This window comes from Balaenoptera borealis, assembly GCF_965194805.1.
Source record: "Balaenoptera borealis genome assembly, chromosome: 1".
Lineage (NCBI taxonomy): Eukaryota > Metazoa > Chordata > Mammalia > Artiodactyla > Balaenopteridae > Balaenoptera > Balaenoptera borealis.
Window position 1 is genome coordinate 89,410,014 of NC_138860.1, and position 25,183 is coordinate 89,435,196.

Genomic DNA, 25,183 nt, shown 5'->3' on the forward strand with positions numbered 1-25,183 from the left:
TGTGTGTGTGTTTCCATGTTTCCAGTCAGATTGGCAGTTTTGGAGAATAATTATGTAGTAGTTGGCTTGGAACAGTGGTTTTTCAATCCTGGACACGCAAAAAATCCCGATGCTCACGCCAAATCCCAAACTGACTAAATCAGAATCTCTGAGGATGGGACCCAGGCATCGGTATTTTTTTAAGCTCCCAGGTGATCGCTGTGCAGATAAGATTGAGAACTGGTGGCTTAGACGGTATCTTCTATTTTTTATTCATAGCGTTTTCATCTGTACCTCATTTTATATAGTTGAAGTGAACTTTAAGACTAGATATTGGTGTCCCAAAGCCCGTCCCAAACTGGAGCAGGCATCAGAATCCCCTGGAAGGCTTGTCAAAGGACAGATTGCAAAACTCTTGTCATTTCTTTTCCTGGGATAAGTCCACCCATAGAATTTCTGAGTCAGTAGGTCTGGGTTGGGGCCCAGGAATCTGCATTCCTAACACGGTCCTTGTTCGGGTGATGTTGCAGGTACGGAGACACACTGCGGGAACCCCTGCTCCAATGCCTTCCTTCCACCTTCCTTCTGCGCCTTTCTTGCCGACAGTGGCGGCCAGGGCAGCCGCCTCCAGGACAGTCCATATACACACAATTCAGTGTTAGAAATGCTAATCATGCTGAAGGAAGTGCCCACATGTTGCCCCACCTCCAAATTATCATACATCTAATTTTAAAAGTCTGTATGCAAATACAAGCTGCTCTTCCTACCAGATTGCTCCCCTTAAGTGCTTTCTGCCTTAAAATCAGAGCCACCACAGGGTAGGTAATTCTCTAGTGTCCCAAAATAGAACTTGGATTTCACTTTCCCACAGAAACAATTATATGAATGGTGTTTAGGTGCAGCTGAAATGGTGCTGTTAAAACCATTCTTCAGAAATACTGTGGGTTCAATGAGGCTTCGATGGGCGGCCTTCCAGGACCGTAACCGCCATTTAAAGAATTGAGTGTCTGAGTTTCAGAAAACCAATTTTCAAACGAGCTCTTAGAACATAACTTGTTTAGGAACTGCCTATAACTGGAACATCTGGTTCATTTTGTGTATAGGTATTTCGCCCTTTACATGGAGCCAAAGTGGGGAGTAGGGGTGGGAGATTTGTCATTTATTCCACTAACATTTATTAGATCCTCACAATGTACCTGACACTGCTATATACTGGGGATATAAAGATGAAAAAGACAGCCCCAGCCCTAGAGAGCTCATATTCTAGGTGGGAAAATATTTACTAAGCAAATAAGAAAATATTTACCAAGTTACCCGTGTGATATGTGCAATAATGAAGAACCGATGAAAGAGGGATTTGTTCTGCTTGGAGAGAGAGACTGACTCAGTATGTGTGCGTGTGTGTGCGCGTGTTCATGCCTGCGTGCTTGCGTGTGTGTGTGTGTGTGTGTGTGTTTGGTAGGGAGAAGGTATGTTCAAGAGGTTTAGAATCAATTGTTAGGCCTTGAAGACCACGGGAACTTCTCCAGGCAGAGAAGGGGGCGAAGGACATCCAGGATGAGGGAACAGTCTGAGTGCAGAGGGGAATGAGCCATACAAGAATGGCGAGTAACTAGGTCAGCTTCTCGTGGAGGATGATGGAGGACAAGCGGGAAGGGGATTAACTGCCGCATAAACTTTGAACCCTAACCCAGAGGGAGAAATGAGAAGACTTAATGCATAGAGCTAAGTCTGTGTGTGTGGTATGTGCATTTTTATCCCAGACTCTTTTTTTTTTTTTTTAATTTTTAAATTTTATTTATTTATTTGTGGCTGTGTTGGGTCTTCGTTTCTGTGCAAGGGCTTTCTCTAGTTGCGGCAAGCGGGGGCCACTCTTCATCGCGGTGCGCGGGCCTCTCACTATCGCGGCCTCTCTTGTTGTGGAGCACAGGCTCCAGACACGCAGGCTCAGTAATTGTGGCCCACGGGCTTAGTTGCTCCGCGGCATGTGGGATCTTCCCAGACCAGGGCTCGAACCCGTGTCCCCTGCATTGGCAGGCAGACTCTCAACCACTGCGCCACCAGGGGAGCCCCAGACTTTTTTTTTGAGAACTTTCTTCTGTATATTTCCCACTACCCCGAGGAAGAACATTTTTTTTTTCCAACAAACTATTAATATTTTTTAAAATGTCCTGAATCAAGTTGTTTTCAAACCTGTGCTCCAGGAAGCCCCTCAGAGGCTGGCAGGGGTGAGGGCAGACAAGCCCACAGGGGGCTGCCTACTGGGGCTCCTTCACTGACTCTCCTGTTATCCATACACCAAGCTTTTCTTTGGGCTCTTCTACATATTAGACATGTCTGGTAAGAATATTACATTTGAAAATGGGCATGTAACTAAAAAAGAGACATTTTAAAACCACACGTTTAGTAACAGTCTGAGGGCTTAGGTGTGGAGAGCCAAATCTCTCAGCAGCTGTAAAAGGATAAATGTTCTCAGATAGTCAGCTGAAGATGGGACCACCAGACAGGCATGGATCTGTAACCAGTGATAATGGGTAGGATATACCTTTATTTGGCCACAAAAGACAATGATAAAATCGTATCTTTCCAGCATGATCTCTCTAACACTTTAAGATTAATGTTCAAATTTTCTTATGAGGAAAAACTAGTATTTTCTTAAGCATTTCAGATCATTCTTTATACTTTAAAAATTTTAGTACTCCTTGAGCTCTTGCCTGTATTTACTGTTCCATCCAATATAAAAATAAATGATGTAGTGGTGGTGAAGATGTTTATGTCAAGAATTTGACCCTGACTGGTTTGGTTTAGGAAGCAGTATTGTCATTAGAAATTAAAAGTGTTTCTCACTACATATCATACTATAATTATTTATGTGGTGTTTAGGTAATATATTAATCTAGTTTTAGTCACTTTTCCAATAAAAACTAAAAGGACTTGCCAGTTTATTCTGTACCTACATATAAGCTTTGCATTTAAACATAACTTAGCTGCCCTGAGGTGACAATGCAGTCTTTCCTAGGAGGCAAAGTCCCCAGATTTTATATTTCATCATCTCTGTGTGATGGGGAGACATTCACTGAGGTGCTGTTTGACAAGTAAGAAAGAAAACAGAAAAAAAGGCCTGAAGAAAATAAGCCCAAAGAGATGCTGAGGTACAAAAGCTGCAGAAGAAAAGAACGTGATAAATATGCAAAAGCGGCATGTGGTCTGGTGAGCAGAGCTCTGGAGGTCTGGATTCTGGTCCCAGGTGTGCCACCAGCTGTGTGCCTGGGCCTTTCAGGAAACGACTCTGTGGCACACCTTCCCTTTCTGAGAGCGTGTGTGTGGAGGGGAGGTGCGGGTGGGAGTGAGGATACTTAAAGGCCAGACCAATCATGAAGTCACGGAAGTTCTAAATTGGATGCAGCCCTGTGCGCAGGAAGGGGACGGAGCTCGGTGTCCAGGGCTGAGAGCTGGGTTCCAAATCTAACCACCTGCCTGTGATCTTGTGAGGGTTACTTAACCTTGCAGTGTCCTTCCCTGGAAAGTAAGGCCAGTAATTCCTACCTCCTTCACATCCGATGAGGTCCATGCAAGTGCCAGGGAATGTTTCTGATAGCTAAAGTTCAGCACAAGAATGAAAATCCATCTGCAAAAGCATTCTACTGCACGATAGAAGGATAGCTCAGTGCACCGAGGGAAAATAGATGCACAGCTCTTAAAATCTGGAAGTGGCTTAAATAAGTCTGTAAAAAACTTTTTTAAAAAACCAAGCTTATTCCTTTCAAACTATTTCACTGACCTAATAATATGTCGCTAAGTACTTCTCATCTATGCCTTTATGGACCTCACAGTCTAGTGGATTAGTCACTCCTTTCTCTTTTTTTCTTTTTAAAAATAATTTTTTCCTGCAGTTTTAATTGTTGGCCGACATATTGCTTCTTGTTTGAGGGTGACATAAGACCTGCTTTCTCTTACACTGAATTAATATTTACTATGTTGATTCCTAGGTCTGAGCATCTGGTTTCATTTCTAAGCAGAAATGAACCCAGTTTTTTTTTTGTTTTTTTTTCTTGGTGCTGAGTCAGCATTTTCTCACCAGACCCAGAGCCCTCTGTACTTTCTGGAAGAAAGAGCTGACTGTGGCAGAACAATGCTGAGCTGTGGCCAAAGAAAGCTTCAGAGAAGCACCTGGATCCTCCCAGCCAGGACCGAAGTGCTATTTTTCTGTGCCGGGTCTCCTATGTTTCAGCTCTTATATCACTAATTGGTGGTATAGACATTTTCAAGAAAGTGTTGAAGACATATACGAGGGGCCTAGGATTGAAATAGTAGGGTGACATACATGATAGAATTGAGAAGCACTAACAGAGAGCTTCTTAAGCTGTATTTTTTATTTAGAAGAATAAATAGACTTACAAAAAGAAATTTTCAACCTAATTAGTTGATAATGTTGGTTCCTTTTTTATCGCAATCCATGATAACATGCCTTTCATGGAACCAATTAGATATAGTGCTTGCTCAGCCAAGTTTTTGGTCTGCCGTCGACTATAGTTAAAACAGGTGTGATGAGTGCACAATTGATGCTACAGCTGGACACAAGCAGGACTTTGTAATAAGAATCTTGAAATCTTTAGTTGAAGTCTTTGGTTCCCACCACCATACCAAAGTTGAAAGTGTTTCAAAGCTGGTAGGCAGCCTTCTTTTGATGTATTTTATTCACTTGGGATTAAAATCAGAAGCTCTCTTTAGTTAATCACAAAAAATATCTTTTGCCATGATTAGCAGCTTGGGATTTTTTAATTGCTTTTGGGTGCAATAATTGAAATTATGATAATTACGAACTTGGGATATGCTCAGTACCTTATGACAGGAATGCTTTTAGCTACATCTGTCAGATTGATAAGTCTGTTCTCTCTTTGATTCAAACTCCCACCCTGTCTTCTGGAATATATCAAATCCCAGGGCTGAAGCTGCCCATTGGTAATGCTGATTCTGTTACAAATTGAGCCAATGCATGTATTGATTGGAAGTGGCGTTTGTTAAGGAAATACACCTGAAATAAAAATGAAGACCTATTTTGTAAAATGCGCCTTTTTTTATTCTCTGTGCATCACGATGGGATTGAAGGTTGATGCTCTAGACTTCCCCATGAGCGAATGCCTGTGGGCTAGTCTTGAAGCTGTTTTCTTTGTGGTTTGCCTTCTGTCCACTGGGAAGCCCATGCTCCTTTCATTTTCATTCTTTTCCAACTCTAGTGCTTTTGAACACAGAACCCCCATCCTCCCACCACCCAAACTCCACATTCCAGCCCCATGATTTCATGGTACCAGGCATATCTCCCCTGCCATGCCGTCAGGCTGCCTGCTGACTCTTGCAGGGGGAACAGACGGGAACATAAACTCACCGCAGAAGTGCAAGACACTCTCTGTATATTTTTAAGACCAGGAATCCAGTTCTCATTTAGATCCTGTATTTTCTTAATAGCTCCTTGAAAATTGAACAAAACATTTCTTGTTGCTCTTACTTCTTGATAACATCATTCCCTCTGCCTGGATATACAGAATCACAGAAACTAGAGAATGAAAAAGATGTATTAGATCATGTCTAGTTCATTTCCACTGGTCACAATTCTTTTTTCTCATAGTCTGTCCTCTAGTGCTTTTCTCTTCTAGTTTTCCCAAGAATTAGTTTCTCCATTTCCCTCAGGGAATAATTCCTTAGTTTGAACATGGAGGAATTTGTGTGGAAATATTCATATTTTTTTTTCAGCTTGATATTCCTGGTCCTTATAATCCTTTATATGACCATAAACAGTCCCCTTTCATCCTAGGTCAAGCATTTCTGGATGGCATTTTTTTTCCTCTTCATTTATTAAGTTCAGAGCTTGTTTTTCTGCTTTGCTTTCTCTCTTCATCAATCAGTCCCTCAAGCCCATTAATCATTTTTTACCTCACTGAAAGCTCCTTTGCTTATTCCCATATCAGGAACCCAGGGCTGGTTAAGGTCCTAAGGTACTGAAGGAAGCCTCACTGGTATGTACTTATTCTATGCTAACTCTTCTCTCTCCCTTTCTTTCTCTTTCTCTCTCTCTCCCTCAGCCTCAGTTCTCAGCTACAAACTATTTTTTTTTTTTACAAACTATTTTTAAAGTAATGTCTCTAAATTATGATTTGGGGAGTTAGTCATTTGACAGCCTCATGTGTGTGTATGTACATGTGTATGATTTTAAGTGGTAATATTATATTTGTTCTCAGTTACTTAAGAGGTATTTTTCATATTCTCAGAGCCACAAACCTCATAGGTCTCCTGAGTGCTTATATCAAGTACAATTCTAGATCATGGAAGTATGATGTAGCATTCTATTTTAGGGCTGTTATCTCAGGAATAGAGAGGAAAATAAGCAGATATAGGAAAATAGACTGTAGGATTTGAAATTCTTGGGAAAAGGGAAGGGCAAAGTATAAGTAGTCTTGGCACTCACACATGTAAAGTAGATTAGCTCTTAAGAGCTAATGTTAGATATAAAGATTAAGACTTTTTTTAATGTTACATTCTTTTTTTAAAAAAATTCAGCTTTATTGATGTATAATCGACAAATAAATTGTAAGGTATTTAAAGTGTACATATACCATGGTGATTTGATATACATTGTGAAAAGATCCCCCCCACCTAGTTAATTATTAACACAACCAACACCTCACATGTTTGTCTTTGTGTGTGTGAGAGAGCATTTGAGTTCTACTCTCTTAGCAAATTTCAATTATACAATATAGTGTTATCCACTATAGTCATCGTGTTTTACGTTAGATCCTCATAAACTATATGGTTTTCTAGATTAGAGGATCCAGTATTATAAAGATGTCGGTTCTCCCCAAAGCAATCTATGGACTCAATGTAATCCCAATCAAAAACCCCAACAGGTTGCTTTTTTTTTCTCTTGGAACTTGGGAAGATGACTCTAAAATGTATTGAGAAGTATAAAGGACCAAGGGTGGGTTAGATACTCTTGAAGAAGAAGAAGAAGGTAGAAAGACTTGCTCCACCAGGTCCCAAGACTTATTAAAAAGGCAGCTGCGGTACTGGTGCAGACATAGACAAATAGACCATGGACCAATGAGACAGAATAGAAAGACCAGATACAGACTCAGACATATAGAGATACTTGATTTATGCTGAAGTGGCATTGCAGAGAGCAGTGGGGAAAGGATCTTTTCAATAAATGGCAATGGAACAATTAGGTATCCATATAGGGGGGAAAAAAGGAGAGAAAATAAAGTAGATGTCTACCTCACACCATATGCAAAAAACTCCAAATGGATACAGACTTAAATGTGAAAGATAAAACTTTAAAGCATGCACATACATATGCTTTATATATGTATATATGTATATACACACACATATCTTCATGAACTCAGGATATTAAAAGATTTCTTCTATGACATAAAAATCTGGTCAAAAATTATATATTTGAAAAACATCTTTTCATCAAAAGATAACATAAAGGCAAATAACCACATAATGAGAGAATATATTGGCCACACATGTAACTGACAAAATATTAGGATCCAGAATATACAAAAATTCTTAAATCAATGAAAAAATAATCCAAGCTGAGAAAAATAGGCAAAATAACTTGAATAGGCTCTCCACAGAAGAGGAAATAAAAATACCAAAAACCATGAGTTCTCAACTTCTCTAATAAATAATCAGAGAAATGCAGTTAAACCATAATGAGATTCTACCCTATATCATCAGTTAGCTAAAAATAGAACTACTGGCAAAGTGTTGGTGAGGATGTGGAACAATAGGAATTGGTGGTAGAAACTGCACATTGTTACGTACTGATACTTAGGAATAGTTTAGTATGCTGTAGTACAATTGAAGGTACGTATGCATACCTTATGATCCAGCAGTTCAACTCCTACCTAGGTACACTGGAGAGACTTGGCACTTAATACACAAATATACATGTAGAGAATATTCTTTTTTTTCCCCATAACTTTTTTTTGTTGCAACAGAAACGTTGCAAAATAATGCAATGAATGTAATGAAGTCTTAATAGATGGTGGTTAAGCAAAACATGGTAGCTAGTGGAAGAAGCGTACATGAGCTTTGAAGTCAGTAATACCTGACTTGAAATTTCAGTTCCACCTATTAGTTGTGTGGCCCTAGGCAATCTATTAATATTTGTGAGCCTCAGTTTTCTCATCTGTAAATTAGAGGTAATCATATGCCTACCATATTGTATATTATAAGGAATAAATACATTAATGCATATAAAGCACTGAGCATAAATGCCTGAAACATAGTAGTTGTCCAGTAAATTATGGTTGTTATTAGTAATTTTTTATTATTGTTAAAAATGATAATAATGATGCATTTTATCATTTATCTGTATTAAGGACAGAAAATATTTTTTAAAAATTTGTTGCACTCAAAAGCTTACAAATACAGAGGCACATTTTTTTTCCTTCTCATTTCCTATTGTAACTTCAATAATAGACAGTATAGACCAATGGGTTAGCATGACCATGTCAAAAATGATTTTATAATTTTAAAAATTATGCAGAATTAAAAACATCGTTTGAAGAAATAAAAAACCAACTATGATTTTATCAAAAGTAAATGGATACTGAAGCGTGAAAAAGTTAAATAACTTTATCAAGAAGCAATATCAGAAATAGAGTATAGGTTTCCTAATTTTTAGCCCAGATCCTGCACATTAAATGATAATATCAGCAATTATTTTTATTTTTTTATTTTATATTGGAGTACAGTTGATTAACAATGTTGTGTTAGTTTCAGGTGTACAGCGTAGTGATTCAGTTATACATATACATGTATCTATTCTTTTTCAAATTCTTTTATTTTTAAAGAAAACTGAATTAAGTAAGAGTAACCTTTAGCCCTAATGCTAAGGCCTTCATTGCCTTAACTGCAAAATGAATGAAGTCACGTGAAAAACCCCTGGAGCCCCTTTAATCTCCAGTGAAATTTGATTCTATGTCTGAAGTCTCTGTAACTGACCACCAGAACCACAGTCATCTTTTCCTCTTGGGAACTCTTGCCTGTACCCCACTATTTACCTTTCCAAACTAGTCACAATTGTGTTGTCATACTGTACTGTTACTTTTATTTTCATAAGCATATCCTCTATCTCCAGTTAGATTGGAGATACAGACCTTTTCTTATGTGCCTTTGTGTTTGTAAGCTTCTAAGTGCAAAAAAAGATTTTTTTATTATCATTTCTGTCTCCTAATAGCACCTAACATAGTGCTTTACAAAATAAATGCATTTAAGGATGATGACTGTCAGATTGCAGTTAAAAAAATTGCGTAGCCATCAAACATGGGCATAGGATTCATGGATTCTGCTTCAAAAGCAATTTTGTTTGTTTTTCTTCGTTCCAGAAAGATTCCGTGAAGCGAATATTTTCTGGCATTCAGCCTACAGGAATCCCCCACCTCGGCAATTACCTGGGAGCCATTGAGAGCTGGGTGAGATTACAGGACGAGCATGACTCCGTGCTGTACAGCATCGTTGACCTACATTCCATCACTGTCCCCCAAGACCCAGCCGTCCTCCGGCAGAGCATCTTGGACATGACGGCTGCTCTCCTCGCCTGCGGCATAAACCCAGAGAAGAGCATCCTTTTCCAACAATCTCAGGTCAGCTTCTCAGATTAGAACCGAGAAATTTTTTTTTTTTTTTTTCAGATTGAGGAAAAAATCGAATGGTTTATATAGCTCCTGTTTTTGATTTTTTTTTTTTGACCCTTCAAGTGTGACTTCATGAAATGCGACTGTTTCATTTTCATGTTTTCCCTATATTCATATCATTGAGTATTATTATAATGCAATAGTATTTTCAACTTTTCCTCCACTGTACTAGGTAAGTTTATAATGCTTCATAAACCAAAAAGTTGTATCCCATTAGTACGTCTAACCCTGGAATTGTTTTTCTGTACTGGGTTGCATTCAGACAGATGAATTCATGCTGTTGACTAGTCTCCTGGTGATGAGGGATAGAATTTTAGCGACTGATGGTTTTACGTAACTCCGATGTTGCTTTATTGGGTATTGCATTTGGAAGGTCTATTGGATAATTCCCAATGTTCATTCTTCGTATAATAACTTTTGAGAAGATTTGAGAGAACTAGCTGGGAAATTGGAAAACAATGTCCAGTGTCTTGAGTCCAAGCCAAGAAAGGCTTTAGAACAAAGCCAAAATTTTTGACTCATATCTTTACTATGGATGAATCAGTTTACTCTTGGACAGGCAGATAACCTGGACTAGAGACAAGGCGCTTAAGAGACTCCCTAGCAAAGAAGGTGAAAATTTTAACTGGATCATGCCCTTATTACATGTCTGCTTTAACCTGGTGACAAAGCCCCAGCCAAGGAATGGTACGTTATACGTGTTTTGGCACGTTAACATGTATGCATGTGTGGAACGTGTTATACATGTGTACAACTCCTTTCTTGGTCATAAACTTCTGCCGATCATTATTTTTGTATATATTTAATCACCCACAGAACTTAATATAATGATTCACACAGAGCAACCATTTAAAAATATGTAATCAATGAAAAGAGTATCTTCAAAAAATAAATGCAGTTATCAACTTAAACTTGTTGCCAGCTTAGAGATAATTTGATAGAATAATAGAATCTAATCATTAAAATGACCATAAAGGCAATTTACCTCAATTTCCTTTTTTACAGCTGGTCAGGAAGCCTTTCCTTATGTATGACTTTTCAGATTCAATCTTGGACAGATGTAATTGTTATCAAGTACTTGCTTATACTGAGCAAACACCCGCCTCCCTGTAACTTCTAGCCATTTAACTTCTTGCTAAAAATACATAATAAATCAACTCTGTCTTCCACATGACTGCTCTTCCAAACTTGGAGACATTAATTATGCACCATCTTTACCCTCCAGGTCCTTGTCCCATAGGCCTTACCTTCTTCAAACTAGCTCACCCTAGATCTCTCACCCTCTTGGTTGTCCTACCTCAGAAGCACTCCTACCTTCTCTCTGAAAGGAAGGTGCCTCTCATATTTCATGAAACAATGTTTATCCAAACTCTTCACATCCATCTCTGACATTATAATGCTGGTCATCATTAGAGCCAGTTTTGGAGTCACCTAATGCATTTTCCAAAGCATACCCTCTTCACTCCGTCTTAGCTGTTTTTGATACAAGCTCTCTTTTGATCCTTATGTGATATTCTTTTTAAAAATTGTATTCTCAGTACTTATTTCCATACTTCTTATAGATGAAAATGTCTAATCTCCACAAAGTAACCACTTTGTCAGTTGCTTTTTAAAGTGACCTTTAAAATTAAAGGCTTATTTACAATCACATCCAGTACTTGCACTTTGAGCTCATAGCCCCAGAAATGATTACCGTATTCTAAAAGTGTTCTCCTTTGTAAAGGATTTTTGGCAGTGACCTCCATAAATGTATAAAATTTGCAATAATTGAGGTATCTTCTTCCACATGGTACATTGTTGTTCAAAATAGCAATTGAAAGAGTAACCCACAATATGGGAGACTTTGTAAGAACATTCTCATAAGTGAGGGATAAAAAAATTCACCACCTTCCCTTTGGTTTTTTTATGTTACGTAATGAGCTCACTGGTTCCCAAACTAGTGAGCTCATTATGTGGGTCTAGGTCAGAGAGTGGAGGCAACTGGTGTTGCCTGTTTCCTCAGTGGGCTCTAAATTGGCTCCCAGTTCCCCCTCCTACCATCCCTGACTTCAGCTCCCTTGGGGGAATTTCGATAGTTTGCCAGTAAAATTTGAAGAAAGTACCCATCAGCCCACATTTCACAATTTGTCCCACAAAGACAGTATTAAAGACTTCCTCAGGTGTCTTTCTGTCCTCAAGACATGCTTGGTCTGGGCCATTTCCTTCTTTAATTCGGACAACCAACCTTATTACAACTCAATGGATGGACGGATATTTTATCAGATTTTCTTTCCTTTTTAAAATATTTAATAAAGAAAACTTTAAATATATGCAGAAGAGTAGAGAGAAGAGTATACTCTACCCCCATCATTTACTGACATTTTGTGATTTGTCTAGCCAATGTTGTTTTGTTTGTTGAAGTATTTTATAGCAGATACCACACATCACGACATTTCATGCCCTAAATATTTCAACATGTCTCTCTATAAACTAAGGAAATTTTCTTACATAACCACAATACTGTCATCACACCTAACAAGTTAATGATAATTCCATATTATCATCTAATACCCAGTCCATGTTCAAATTATGCTGATTCTCCCAAAATGTCTTCCAAAATGTTGGCTTGTTGGAATGATGATCCAGCCAAGGTCTATGCATCACATCTGATTATGGATCTTAAGTCTCTGTTTTTTTCATGCCTTTTGATTTGTTGATCAAGTTTTATTTCCTGTAAAGTTAATCCTTCTGCACTTAAAAAAAAAATTTGAACTTTGGTTTTTATGCTTCCACTTTTTTCTTTTTTTTTTTTCCTGATGTGGTATGTATTTTTTAAATTGAGGTATAGTTGATGTACAGTGTTGTGTTAATTTCTGCTGTACAGCAGAGTGATTCAGTTATACATATATATTCATTCTTTTTTATATTCTTTTCCATTGTGGTTTATTACATAAATCTTGAATATAGTTCCCTGTGCTGTACAGTAGCACCTTGTTGTTTATGCATTCTATATATACTAGTTTGCATCTGCTAACCCCAAACTCTCACTCCATCCCTCCCCCACTCCCCTTCCCCCTTGGCAACCACAAGTCTGTTCTCTGTGTCTGTGAGTCTGTCTCTGTTTTGTAGATAAGTTCATTTGTATGCTCCCACTTTTTTCATGCCTTTGATATGTTAATCAGGTTTTCTTTTATTTGCTATAAAATCAGCTCTTTTGGACACAAAAATAAACCTTAATTTTTTGTGCTTCCTCTTTTCACTAATCTGTGTTAGCTGATGTTTAATGGCTGAAAACTGCCATCCCACGTAGTTGCTTATCACCATTTATAATAGTTTGACTAGAAACTATGCTTACTTAGTGCCTATGGAGTGCCTAGAAAGGAGTGCCTAGATATCAGTTCCTCTAGAATGCTGTAAAGCTTCAAGCCGTTCATGGAGGATGATGGGAAGTTCTTCCTGATGCTTTATCTTGAAACTATGAAGGCATGTATTGACTTTTGCTTCTTAGGACCACTCTCAAGTAGAAGTATAATTAACTAAGCTAGTCGCCTTGAAACAATTATTATTTTAAAGACCTGGCCCCATATTTGCCACGTTCTAGTAGGTGAAAGAATCATCATGGTGTTTGTATTTTATGTCTTGCTATCCAAAAGTCAATTAATTAGCAACTGTCTTTATCAACCTGTGGAGTTTTCAGTAGAGGGGGATTGAAAAGAAAATAGAGCATCTTTAAACGTGTAAGATTTACCAGCCGTTTCATGTATATGACCTCTCTTTTAATCTTCAGAACAGTGCATGAGTTAGGCATTACTGTTTTTTCACAGATGAATAAATTAAGGTATAAAGAGATTAAGTAATTAGAAAATCTCTGAGAGGTGCCTGGTACTTAGTAAATGCTTAATAATATCTTCTTAATTAGCTACCTGAGGTCATAACAGCTTGTAGGTGGCAAATCCAGGACTCTTTTTTTCTTCCTAAGGCACTACTTTTGGAAGCTATATAGACAGTTTCTGACTTACAGTGGTTCAACTTATGATGGTTTGAAAGCAATATGCATTCAGTAGAAACTGTACTTTGAATTTTGGATGTTGATCTTTTTCCAGGCTGGCAATATGTAGTACTATATTCTCTTGTGGTACTGGGCAGCAGCAGGGAGCTGCAGCTCCAGGTCAGCTGTGAGATCACAAAGGTAAACAACCGAGACACTTACAACCATTCTGTTTTTCACTTTCAGTACAGTATTCAATAAATTACATGAGATATTCAACACTTTACTATAATATAGGCTTTGTGCTGGATGATTTTGCCCAACTATAGGGCTAATGTAAGTGTTCTGAGCACGGTGGAGCTATGATGTTCGGTAGGTTAGGTGTATTATATGCATTTTCAACTTAGAATATTTTCAGCTTAACCATGTGTTTATCAAGACATAACCCCATTGTAAGTTGAGGAAGATCTGTACTCATGGGGAGAGAACATTTTTCTGTCTCCCACCATGCCTTTGCCTCAGGAGCTGATGGCAGAGGGGCAGTGCAGAGCCAGAGCTGACCTGAAGACCCTGGACTACTAAATTACCCTCTCACTCCTGCTTCAGTCTCACAAATCGATGGTCCATTCCCCACATTGTAGCCATGGTCATCTTTCTACTTAAAATACATCAGCACCTCTCTCCTACACTCAAGGTAAAAATTTAAACTCAGTTTCTAGAAAGCCCTTCAAGCATGAGGCCCCTGAGAACATCAGGTCCATGTTTCTTCCACTCCACCACTTTTATCACAGGTTATTTTGTGTTCAAATGATCTGATTAACTTTTACCAATAATTCTTTAAAGCAGAAGTTAGAGTATTTTCTTCTGGGTTTTTTATTTGTTTGTTTTTATAAATTTATTTATTTTATTTATTTATTTTTGGCTGCATTGGGTCTTCGTTGCTGCACGTGGGCTTTCTCTAGTTGCGGCGAGCGGGGGCTACTCTTTGTTGCGGTGCGTGGGCTTCTCATTGCAGTGGCTTTTCTTGTTGCGGAGCACGGGCTCTAGATGCATAGGCTTAGTTGCTCCGCGGCATGTGGGATCTTCCCAGACCAGGGCTCAAACCTGTGTCCCCTGCATTGGCAGGCAGACTCCTAACCACTGTGCCACCAGGGAAGACCCTCTTCTGGTTTTATTTTGAGAAAATTTGATAAATTAATTCTTAACTTATAAAACATAAATTAGAGATTATATGTGTAATTTTAACAAGGTTTTTTTTTGTTAGTTTATATTGAGAATTTTGCAGTATGTTTAAGCATTTAGTTGATCATTGAATATGATAGGAATTTAGAAAATAATTAGAATTAAAGTGTTGGGAGCCAATACCAGTTAAAATTAGTTATAACTGCATCTCCTCACAGACAATTATTTCCAAGTAAAATGAAGAATTTTTGAAATTGTGAGTTAGAGAAAAATATTTTTTATATTATGTAAGGGCTCTTTTCATGTATATCCATTGTGTTAAGTAAAGTACTCACAGATAAATATAAAGACTAGTTCCTCAGGTGCCATTGTTGGACACCAGAGTAAGTTCTAGTAATTATCTGAAATAGGGAAAGAGTTTAGCTATGTTATAATGCTGATTTTACCAATAATTTTTATCTCCAGTCCCTTGCATTCTTTCTCAGCAGTCTGACTGGAACAATTTAGACTTATTGAAGATTTTTCTCATTATTTTCTTTTTCTTTCTTTCCCACCGGCTTCTAGTCATGGTGCTTCTCCTACAATATGTTTGCCATATGTGGGGAATTTTACAGAGCCTCTCCTCTGAAAGGTGTGTGTGTGCGCGTGCGCATGTGTGTGTGTGTGTGTGTGTGTGTGTGTGTGTGTGTGTGCGCACGCGCATGTGTGTGTGTGTGTGTGCGCGCGCGCATGTGTGTGTGTGTGAGTGAGAGAGAGAGAGTGGGAGGGAGAGGGAGAGGGATCTCCTGCCTATGTGTGTGCTTGGCAGAGGTTTCCATGCCAATGCCAAAGTCAGTGGTCTCTTATTTCTAGCAGGCCCGAGTGCAGATCCAATCTGATTCCCACAGCTGCCTCTGAGGTGCATGTTTCCACATCTTTAGTTGTTACTTTGCTTGGGATCGAATCACCCTGCAGATGGAAGATAAAAGCTGGAGTTCATAGCTTTAGGCACTGGCTTTCTGCCAAGGCTGGGAGAAAAGGACAGTTTCGACCATCAGACATCATGTTACAGAGGGTCCAAAACAGTCCAGGGAAGAGTCGAGGGAGAAGAATGGAATCTGCAGCTTTGGAATGTGGCCTCATTCTCTAATTAGAGGTAGGTTTTGTTTCCCAGGAAACTAAAATCAATAATAGTAATAAAGGAAAGGGGGCTATGGAGGAACCAATTTCTGAATAAGGGCCAAAGGAACTGACTACGTGAATCTTGGCTCACTGAATACAAACAAAAGTTGTACCTGACCCATTCATTGTCCCTTCTCTTAGAGGGAAAAAGCCAAAGCCTAAACTAGGACAGAGAATCTTTTGTGTTTTCACTTATCCTAGTAATTTTGGAAGCATATTTGAGTACATATTTGTATTTGTTAAACTCTCAAGTTGTTAGGCTACCAACAACAGGTGTACATTCAACTCATAATAGGAAGGAAGCAAACAAACCTCTATATAGGTTAATGGTCTTGAGGAATCTATTTGTAAAATTGGTGTCACTTCCAAAGTTTCCAGGGAGAGACAAAAGTTCTAAATGGCCCATGGCATAAATAATAAAGAGAAGTTAGGAAAATTATTATATAACTCAAACTCCTCATGTTATTTCCTTCTCTAAAAAGTTTCCACTAGTACCACTTCCTTGCCTAGATCTATACTCATGTGTGACTTGATGAGAAGCTGTAGTATTTGTGCTGCTTGCATCCTGGACTACAGGGTTAGGTCATATCTTAATGACACCTCCAAGAAGAGTTATTTTTTACTATCAGGGCGGTAGTGGAAAGAGTATGGGCTTTGAAGCCAGATACAGTTTGAATCTCACTGTGATCTCTTCTTTTTTTTTTTTTTTTTAAATTGTGAGAATGGGTACCTTTTTTTTTTTTAATTTTTAAAATTAATTAATTAATTAATTTATGGCTGTGTTGGGTCTTCGTTTCTGTGCGAGGTCTTTCTCTAGTTGCGGCAAGCGGGGTCCACTCTTCATCGCGGTGCGCGGGCCTCTCACTGTCGCGGCCTCCCCCGCTGCGGAGCACAGGCTCCAGACGCGCAGGCTCAGCAATTGTGGCTCACGGGCCTAGTTGCTCCGCGGCATGTGGGATCCTCCCAGACCAGGGCTCGAACCCGTGTCCCCTGCATTGGCAGGCAGACTCTCAACCCCTGTGCCACCAGGGAAGCCCCTGTGATCTCTTCTTGTAGTGACACTGGGCAAGTTACTGAAGCTCTCTGAACCCCCTTTTTAATGTCTATAATAGGGATATTTAAATAATATGATGTATAATTCCTGGCGGATGTTAACTTTCTCTCTCCCCCTACATCACCACACACATACTGTCCCCACCCCAGGCTCCTTGATTTGTTTAAGGGTACAGTGGATTTGGAAGGTGGAGATCAAATTAATGGCAGTGCCTCTCTTTATACTCAATAACAAAATATTTTCACAGGCGTTTGTTATCAAAGGTTTTTCAGGACTTTTTAAGAAATATTTCAGACATTCAGAAAAGTATGAAGGTGAATGGCTGCTTTTTGAAATGCTAACCTTTTGGCATACTTGCTGCATGTAGTTTCTAGGGTTTTTTTAAATTAATTTTTATTGGAGTACAGTTGCTTTACAATGTTGTGTTAGTTTCTACTGTATAGCAAAGTGAATCAGCTATACATATACATATATCCCCTCTTTTTTGGATTTCCTTCCCATTTAGGTCAACACAGAGCACTGAGTAGAGTTCCCTGTGCTATACAGTAGGTTCTCATTAGTTATCTGTTTTATGCATAGTGTCAATAGTGTATATGTGTCTATCAAACATTACAAGTACAGTCGAAACTTTCTGTTTAGCTCTCTCTAATCCCATTCTGTTTCCTGCCTCCCCAGAGGTAACCACTATACTGAATTTAATGCTCATCATTCCCATGTACGTGTTTATATTTGTATTGCATATAATTTGGCCATAACAATTCATATCATTTATTTTGTATGTTTTAAAACTTTATGTAAATAGCATCATGCTGCACATATCTTCCTGCATCTATATTTTTGTGTGCAACATTAGTTATGTGTTCGAGATTTATTCATTTTGACTGCTCTACAATATTCCATTGTCTGGCTCTATTACAATTTATTTATCTATTTTCCTGGCAAAGGATATTTAGATTTTTTCCAACTTTTTGTTACTGCAAATAATACTGCAGTGGGCATACTTCTATATGCTTTTTGTGTACATCTGAAAGGCTTTTGTAGGTGTACATACATAAGAGTGGAATCATGAGGATATATGACATGTATATATATCATCAGTGTTAGTGGATATTGCTAGATTGCTCTCCAAATTGGTATTCCAATTTACATTCCCGACAAGTGAAGAGTTCCTTTTGGTCTATGGCAATATTTGGTATAATTAGACATTTTATTTTTGCCATTATAAAGGATAGAATATGCTATCTCGTTTTAATTTGCATTTTTGGTTTTGTGAGCCTCTCTATCATATCTTTCGTTTCTATTTCATTGTTTCCTCTCTTGCTTCTGTTTTCTTTGAAATTACTTTGTTGTTATTTTTCTAACTTCTTAAGTGGACCTCATTAATTTTTAGCCATTCTTCTTTTCTAATATAATTATAAATACTTATTTCCTTCTAAGTACTGTTTTATCAGCATGTACAAAGTTGTGATATGTAGTATTTTCACTATAACTCATTTGTAAATGATTTCTAATTTCTATTATTTCTTGTTTGATCTGTGATTTATTTAGAAATATGTGTTTTAATTTCCAAATACATGACTCTTTTTCTGAAAACCATTTTACCCACTCGAATGACTAAAATTAAAAATACTGATAGTGCTAAGTTTTGGTAAGGATGTGGAGCAACATGAACTCATACATTGCTGTTAAGAGTATAAAATGACAATTTCTTATAAAATTAAACATATACTTACCAAGTGACACAGCAATTTCACTCCTAGGTATTTACCAAAGAGAAATGCAAACATTGTCTGCAAAGTGACTTGTACGTAAATGTTCACAGTGTTTTTGCTCACAATAGTTCCAAACTAAAAACAACCCAAACGTCCATCAATGAATGAATAAATAATTGTAGAATATTCAATCAATGGAATATTATTAAACAGTGAAAAGGAGTCTGTAACAACATGAAGGAATAGCAGAAACATTATGCTGAAAGAAGCCAAGGACAGAAGAATTCATATTATGTACTAACATTTATATGATATTGTAGAACAGGCAGAACTAATCCATAATAACAAAAAACAGATCAGTGGTTTCCAGGAGCAGGGATGAGGGAAGGGTGAGAAATTAACCACAAAGCTGTGTGAAGGAACTTTTGGGGGACATTGAACTGTTCTATATCTTGACTGGTGCGATGGTTACACATGTATAGATTTGGCAGAACTCCTCGGACTGAGCAGCTAAAATGGGTCCATCTTATTGTTTGTACATTATGCCTCACTAAAGTTGATTTAGTATTAAAAATTTTTTTTAATGAGTAGGCACTTAGGATATATAAGTCAAAAGAAAAGAAGAACCCACAGAACTGTGTGAGAACACTACAAGCAGTTCAATATAGTTGTTATTCAAACATTTAAAATGACAAAGGCAAAATAAATATGGCATAAATATTTCATCTGAGCTTTGAGTCACTCATTCAAAATGAAACCAAGAAACAACCTGCTCACAAGTTTAGTCAGTAAACTAATTATTTTATTTGCTGTTGTAACATGTTCCCTAAACTTCTTGTAAAACCAGCAAAAAGCCCCATGAAACCAAGTGTTGCAACTGTTGACCCCACTCCAAGGAAAGTATTAAAAGAGAGTAGCTCTGGGACTTCCCTGGTGGCACAGTGGTTGAGAATCTGCCTGCCAATGCAGGGGACAGGGGTTTGAGCCCTGGTCCGGGAAGATCCCACATGCCACGGAGCAACTAAGCCCGTGCGCCACAACTACTAAGCCCGTGTGCCACAACTACTGAAGCCTGCGCGCCTAGAGCAGTGCTCCACAACAAGAGAAGCCACCGCAATGAGAAGCCCACGTACCATGACGAAGAGTAGCCCCCACTCGCCGCAACTAGAGAAAGCCCGTGCACAGCAATGAAGACCCAACGCAGCCAAAAATAAAAATAAATTAATAAATTAATTTTTTAAAAAGAGAGCAGCTTTGCCAAGGATAGTGCTTTGAATTAGACTGAAGGGATCTTTACTGCCAAGAATTTTAGGGAATTTTAGTCAAGAGTTAAAAAGAGTTTAAAATAAGAATATGAAAATCATCTTATGATATAAGACTTTCATCATTTTTGTTTGTTTTTAGATGATATTTTAGTTCATGTTTTTCCTTGTTTAAACATTATTTATCCAAATCAAAACAACAACAAATATATGTAGGGAGAGACATCTTTTACAAACATATTTTGTACTTATTTGTTATATACTACAGGATAAAGAACACAACCCAGGGTTGTGGGTTTTTTTTTTTTTTAAATGAAGCACAATGTGACCTCTAATTTACCTGTGCTTAGTCTTTTCTTCTTATACTTCTTTACTACTCTGATTCATTGATATATTAACTGCTCGTTCCTTTTAAAATTTTCTCTTGACTCCAATGTTACAGCAGTAACTTCATTTTTCTCCTACTCTGATAGTTCATTTTTTTCCTTTATTGATTCCTCTTTAATCTCCAGAATTCTGTCCTGAGGTAGGTAGGTAGGTAGGTAGATAGATAGGTAGATAGACAGATAGATAGATACATAGATAGATCTATTCTATATATATATATATATTCTGCCCTCATGAAGTCTCATCTACTTCTATAACTTTCAGCCATTTTCTCTCAAATCTTGTCTCTATCCCTGACCTTTCTTCCTAGTTTTTTGTGTTTCTAGCAATCTTCTAGACTTCTCTCTCTGGATATCTTTCCAAAATCTCAATTTCAACATATCTGAAACCAGATCTTTCCTTTTTACCTCTAACCAGCCCCTCCACTTGAATTTTTAAAATAATTTGGGATGAAATTCACATAACATAAAATTAACCACTTTTTTCCCAACATTAGATATATGTTTATATTTTTTCTTTACACAGACTTTTTAAAAAAACTGAGGTAAAATACATGAATATAAAATGTACCATCTTAACCATTTTTTAAGTGTACAATTCAGTAGTGTTAAATATATTCATGTTACTGTGCAACCAATCTCCAGAACTGTTTCATCTTGCAAAACTGAAATTCTGTACCCATTAAACAGCGATTTCCTCCCCTCCCCCCAACCTCCAGACGCTGGCAACCACCATTCTGCTTTCTGTCTCTATGAGTCTGACTGTTCTAGATAATTCATATAAGTAAAATCATACAGTATTTGTCTTTTTGTGACTGGGCTCATTTCACCTAACATACTGTCCTCAAGGTTCATCTATGCTATAGCATGTGTCTTAATTGCCTTTCTTTTTAAAGCTGAATAATATTCCATTGTGTGTATATATCACATTTTGTTTATCCATTCATTCATCTGTCAATGGATATTTGGGTTGCTTCCCCCTTTTGGCTATGTTTAATAATGCTGTTGTGAACATGAGTATACAAATAGCTCTTTAAGATCCTGCTTTGGATTCTTTTTTTTTTTTTTTAGTCAAAGTATAGTTGATTTACACTATTGTGTTAGTTTCAGGTGTACAGCAAAGTGATTCGATTATATTAATTCTTTTCCATTATAGTTTATTACAAGATATTGAATATAGTTCCCTGTGCTATACAGTGAATTCTTGTTGTTTCTTTTGTGTATAAACCCAGAAGTGATATTGCTGGATCACCTGGTAATTCTATTTTTAATTTTTTTAGGAATCACCATACTGTTTTCCATAGCAGTTGGACTGTTTTACGTTCTGACCAACAGTGCACAAGGGTTCCAGTTTCTCCATCCTCATCAACAGTTGTTATTTTCTTTTTTGTGTGTGTGGGTTTTCTTGGGTTTTGTGGGGTTTTTGTAATAGTAGCCTTCCTAATGGATATGAGGCAATATCTCATTTTATAGTTTTAATTTGCATTTCCGTAATGACTAGTGATGTTGAGCATCTTTTCATATGTTTGTTGACCATTTGTATAACTTCCTTGGAGAAATGACTCTTCAAGTCCTTTGCCCATTTTTTAATCAGGTTGTTTTTGTTGTTGTTGTTGTTGAGTTGTGGTAGTTAGTTCTTTATTTTCTCCCACTTCACAGGTTGCCTTTTCACTTTGTTGATTATGTCCTTTGATGAACAAAAGTATTTAATTTAATGTAGTCCCCAAAATCTTCATTATTTTTTAGGACCTAAGTTTTGGGGGCTATCATATATACCCACATGAAAATTTAACATAAAATTTACTCAAGAGATAAATTTTATAAAAACAACAATAAACCGTCTGCCATCATGTCCTCTACAGGATAGCTCTCTTATTCTTCCTCAAAGTAGGAATTGCTGGGGGGGGGGTGGGTGCATGTTTATGGTAGATTGTTATCATTCCTAATTATTCATGTTCATTTCCTGTAAGAACAATGATCAGCAAACTTTTTCTGCAAGAGCATAGATAGTAAATAGTTTATGCTTTGCAGGCCACAGGTGCTGTCACCACCCTCTTCACCACCACCTCTTCCCCTCTTCCTATTCTTTTTCCTTCTCCTTCTTCTCTTTTTTTATATTTGACTACCCTTTAAAAATGTAAAAACCATTCTTAACCCATGGGCTGAATAAGAACAATCCACAGGTCAGATTTGGCCTGTGAGCAGCAGTTTGCTAACCCATATGTATGAGGATTATATGTCCTCATCCATTGCCGCATGACTGACAGTGCCTTCGATAGGAGAAGCATCTGTTCCTACTCCACTCATGTTGGGCTCGTCCACATGACTTGCTTTAGCTAATGGAAAGTGAGGGAGCATGTTATACACCATGCCCAAGCAGGATGTTTACAAGCCATTCCATGTTTGTTCTCTCTTGCTCTTCCTTCCTTCTAACTCCTTCAGTTTGTGTCCTGGAATGAGAAGGTATGTAAAGCAGAGGAAAAGCCAGCCTACAGCTACTAATATGTGATGTGAATGAGAAAGAAACGATTGCTGTGGGCCGCTTATTTAGGGTTGTTACCCAGCATAGCCTAGAAAAAGCTGACTAATACACTGCTATAGGTAAAGAGGTACATATGTATACACATACACACACATATACACACTAAGCAATAGGACTTAGACGGAGGTGACTTTTAAGTCTGGAGCAGGCTTATAGAAGCTACTTATTTAGCTTTGGAAGTATTGGACTAAGAAAAAAGCGTAGAAGAATCCAAATGTGTACAGATAGATATTCATTGGCAAACATAAATACTGACGGGAGGCAGACCAGTTGAAGAGAGTGAGTGAGAGTTTATCATTGATAACAGAGTTCTTTTAATTTAAATTGGTCCCCAAACAAGGTTCCTGTTAAGGGGATTTGTGATGAGGATGATAAGAGTCTAATAAAAATAACTCAGCATGAAATTGCTAGTTTCCAAGAGGAAATGATAAATGGGAATTTGTGAGTCTGAATAGTCTTCCAGGTGTCCTAACCAAAACTTATAGTACCTGATTCCTGGGAAGATAACATTTATATAGGAAATAGTAAAATCCTAAGGGGCACTTAGACATTTGATCTAAGATTTACTGAATCAGCTAATTGCTTGAATGGCTTTTATTGATACCTAGCAGCTGTATTTTTTTTGAATCATGCTATCCTGTATTCTCCTTCTTAATTAAATTTTTCTGAAAAAAATTTAAATTCAGCAAAACACAGGGGATAATATAACAGACATTCATGTTCCCAACACCAAGGATGAATATTGTTGACATTTTGTCATATTTGCTTGACTTCCTATATTAAACAAATAAAGTTGAAGGACCCTTTAATTCTTTCCTTGCCTACTCCTTTCACCCCTCCTCCCTACATCCCTTTTCTCTGTCCCCAGGCAACCAAATCTTGGACTTGGCCTATATCAATCTAGCCAATTTTTCACACTTGTTTTCATGTGTAATCCAATGAGTAAATATAATATTTTTAATTGTGCGGTTTAAAAAAAAAAATGATACAAGTGGTGCCGTATTGTAGAACCTTTCTGCAATTTTCTTTTTTCACACAGCGGTATGCTTTTGTGATCTCACGGTCATACATCTAAATCTAGTTCATTTCTTCTATTTGTTGTATAGTGTGCCATTATATAAATATGCCACACTTTATTTAGACATCACCCTATTAATAAACGTTTAATTTCATTCATGCATTCATTTAATAAATATTTATTGAGCACTTACCATGTCCTGGGTCCTGTGTTAGGTACTCATGTTACATCAGTGAAGAAAACAGACAAAAATCTTTGCCACCATAGTACCTACATTCTGTTGGGGTAACACAACATAAATAAAAACTATAATGAATAAGCCAAACATAAAGTATATTAGAAGGTGATAGGTTATATAGAAAAAGATTAAGGGGAATTGGGAGTGGCATTGAGGGAAACATGTTGCTATTTTAAATAGCGTGGCTCGGTGAACCCCCTTGATAAGATAATATTAGAGCAAAGACTTAATGTGAGGGAGTTAGTGAGGTGAATCTCTGGGGGAAGAGAATTCCTATCAGAGAAAAGAGTCAGTGCAAAGCTCCTAAGGTGGGAATATGCCTGGTGTATTCAGGGAACACAAGGAAGTCAGCATGTCTGGAGAGGAGGGAACAAAGCGGGTAAGGAGGAGGATTGGAATCCAGACGTCACAGGGTTGAAAGGGAGGAGATGATCATGATAGGCCATTGTAAGGACTTCGGCTTTTACTCTGAGGAAATGGGAAGTGCAGGATTTGGAGCAGAGAAGTGACACAATCTATGTTTTAAAAGGGTCACTTCAGCTATTGTTAAGAATAGACCGCATTGTAGCTAGGTTGGAAGCAGGGAGACCAGTTAGCAATCCAGGTGAAAGTTGATTGTGCCTCAGACCAGAGTGGTAGCAGCAGAAGAGGTGAAAGTGCTAAGAGATTCTGAATATATTTTGAAGGTAGAAGCAACAAGATTTGCAGATGGATTAGGCATAGAGTATGAGAGAAATAGAAGAGTAAAGAATGACTCCAAGGTTTTTGCCTAAGTAACTGCAAGGGTGGAGTTGCCACCAACAGAAAGGACAGCTGTGGTAGAGCAGGTTTGGAAGGAGGGTCAGGAGCTCAGTTCTGGGTAGACTGAGTTTGAGATGTCCATTGGATATCCACACAAATATGCTGAATGGAGAGTTGGATATATGAATCTGGAGTTCAGCAAAGAGGTCTGGCTAGAGTTATACATTTAGAAGTCAT

The 25,183-nt window shown here is 37.8% G+C and overlaps 1 protein-coding gene across 4 annotated transcripts in view; it reads left to right on the forward strand.

Annotated features, from left to right (window-relative positions):
- Positions 1-25,183, forward strand: part of WARS2 (tryptophanyl tRNA synthetase 2, mitochondrial) — an 86,694-nt gene that overhangs the window by 31,835 nt on the left and 29,676 nt on the right. For all 4 annotated transcript variants that reach the window (XM_082369500.1, XM_082369501.1, XM_082369502.1 and 1 more), the window contains exon 2: positions 9,375-9,632. In XM_082369500.1, coding sequence (XP_082225626.1) covers positions 9,375-9,632 — 258 coding nt within the window. The remainder of the gene's footprint in view (positions 1-9,374; positions 9,633-25,183) is intronic.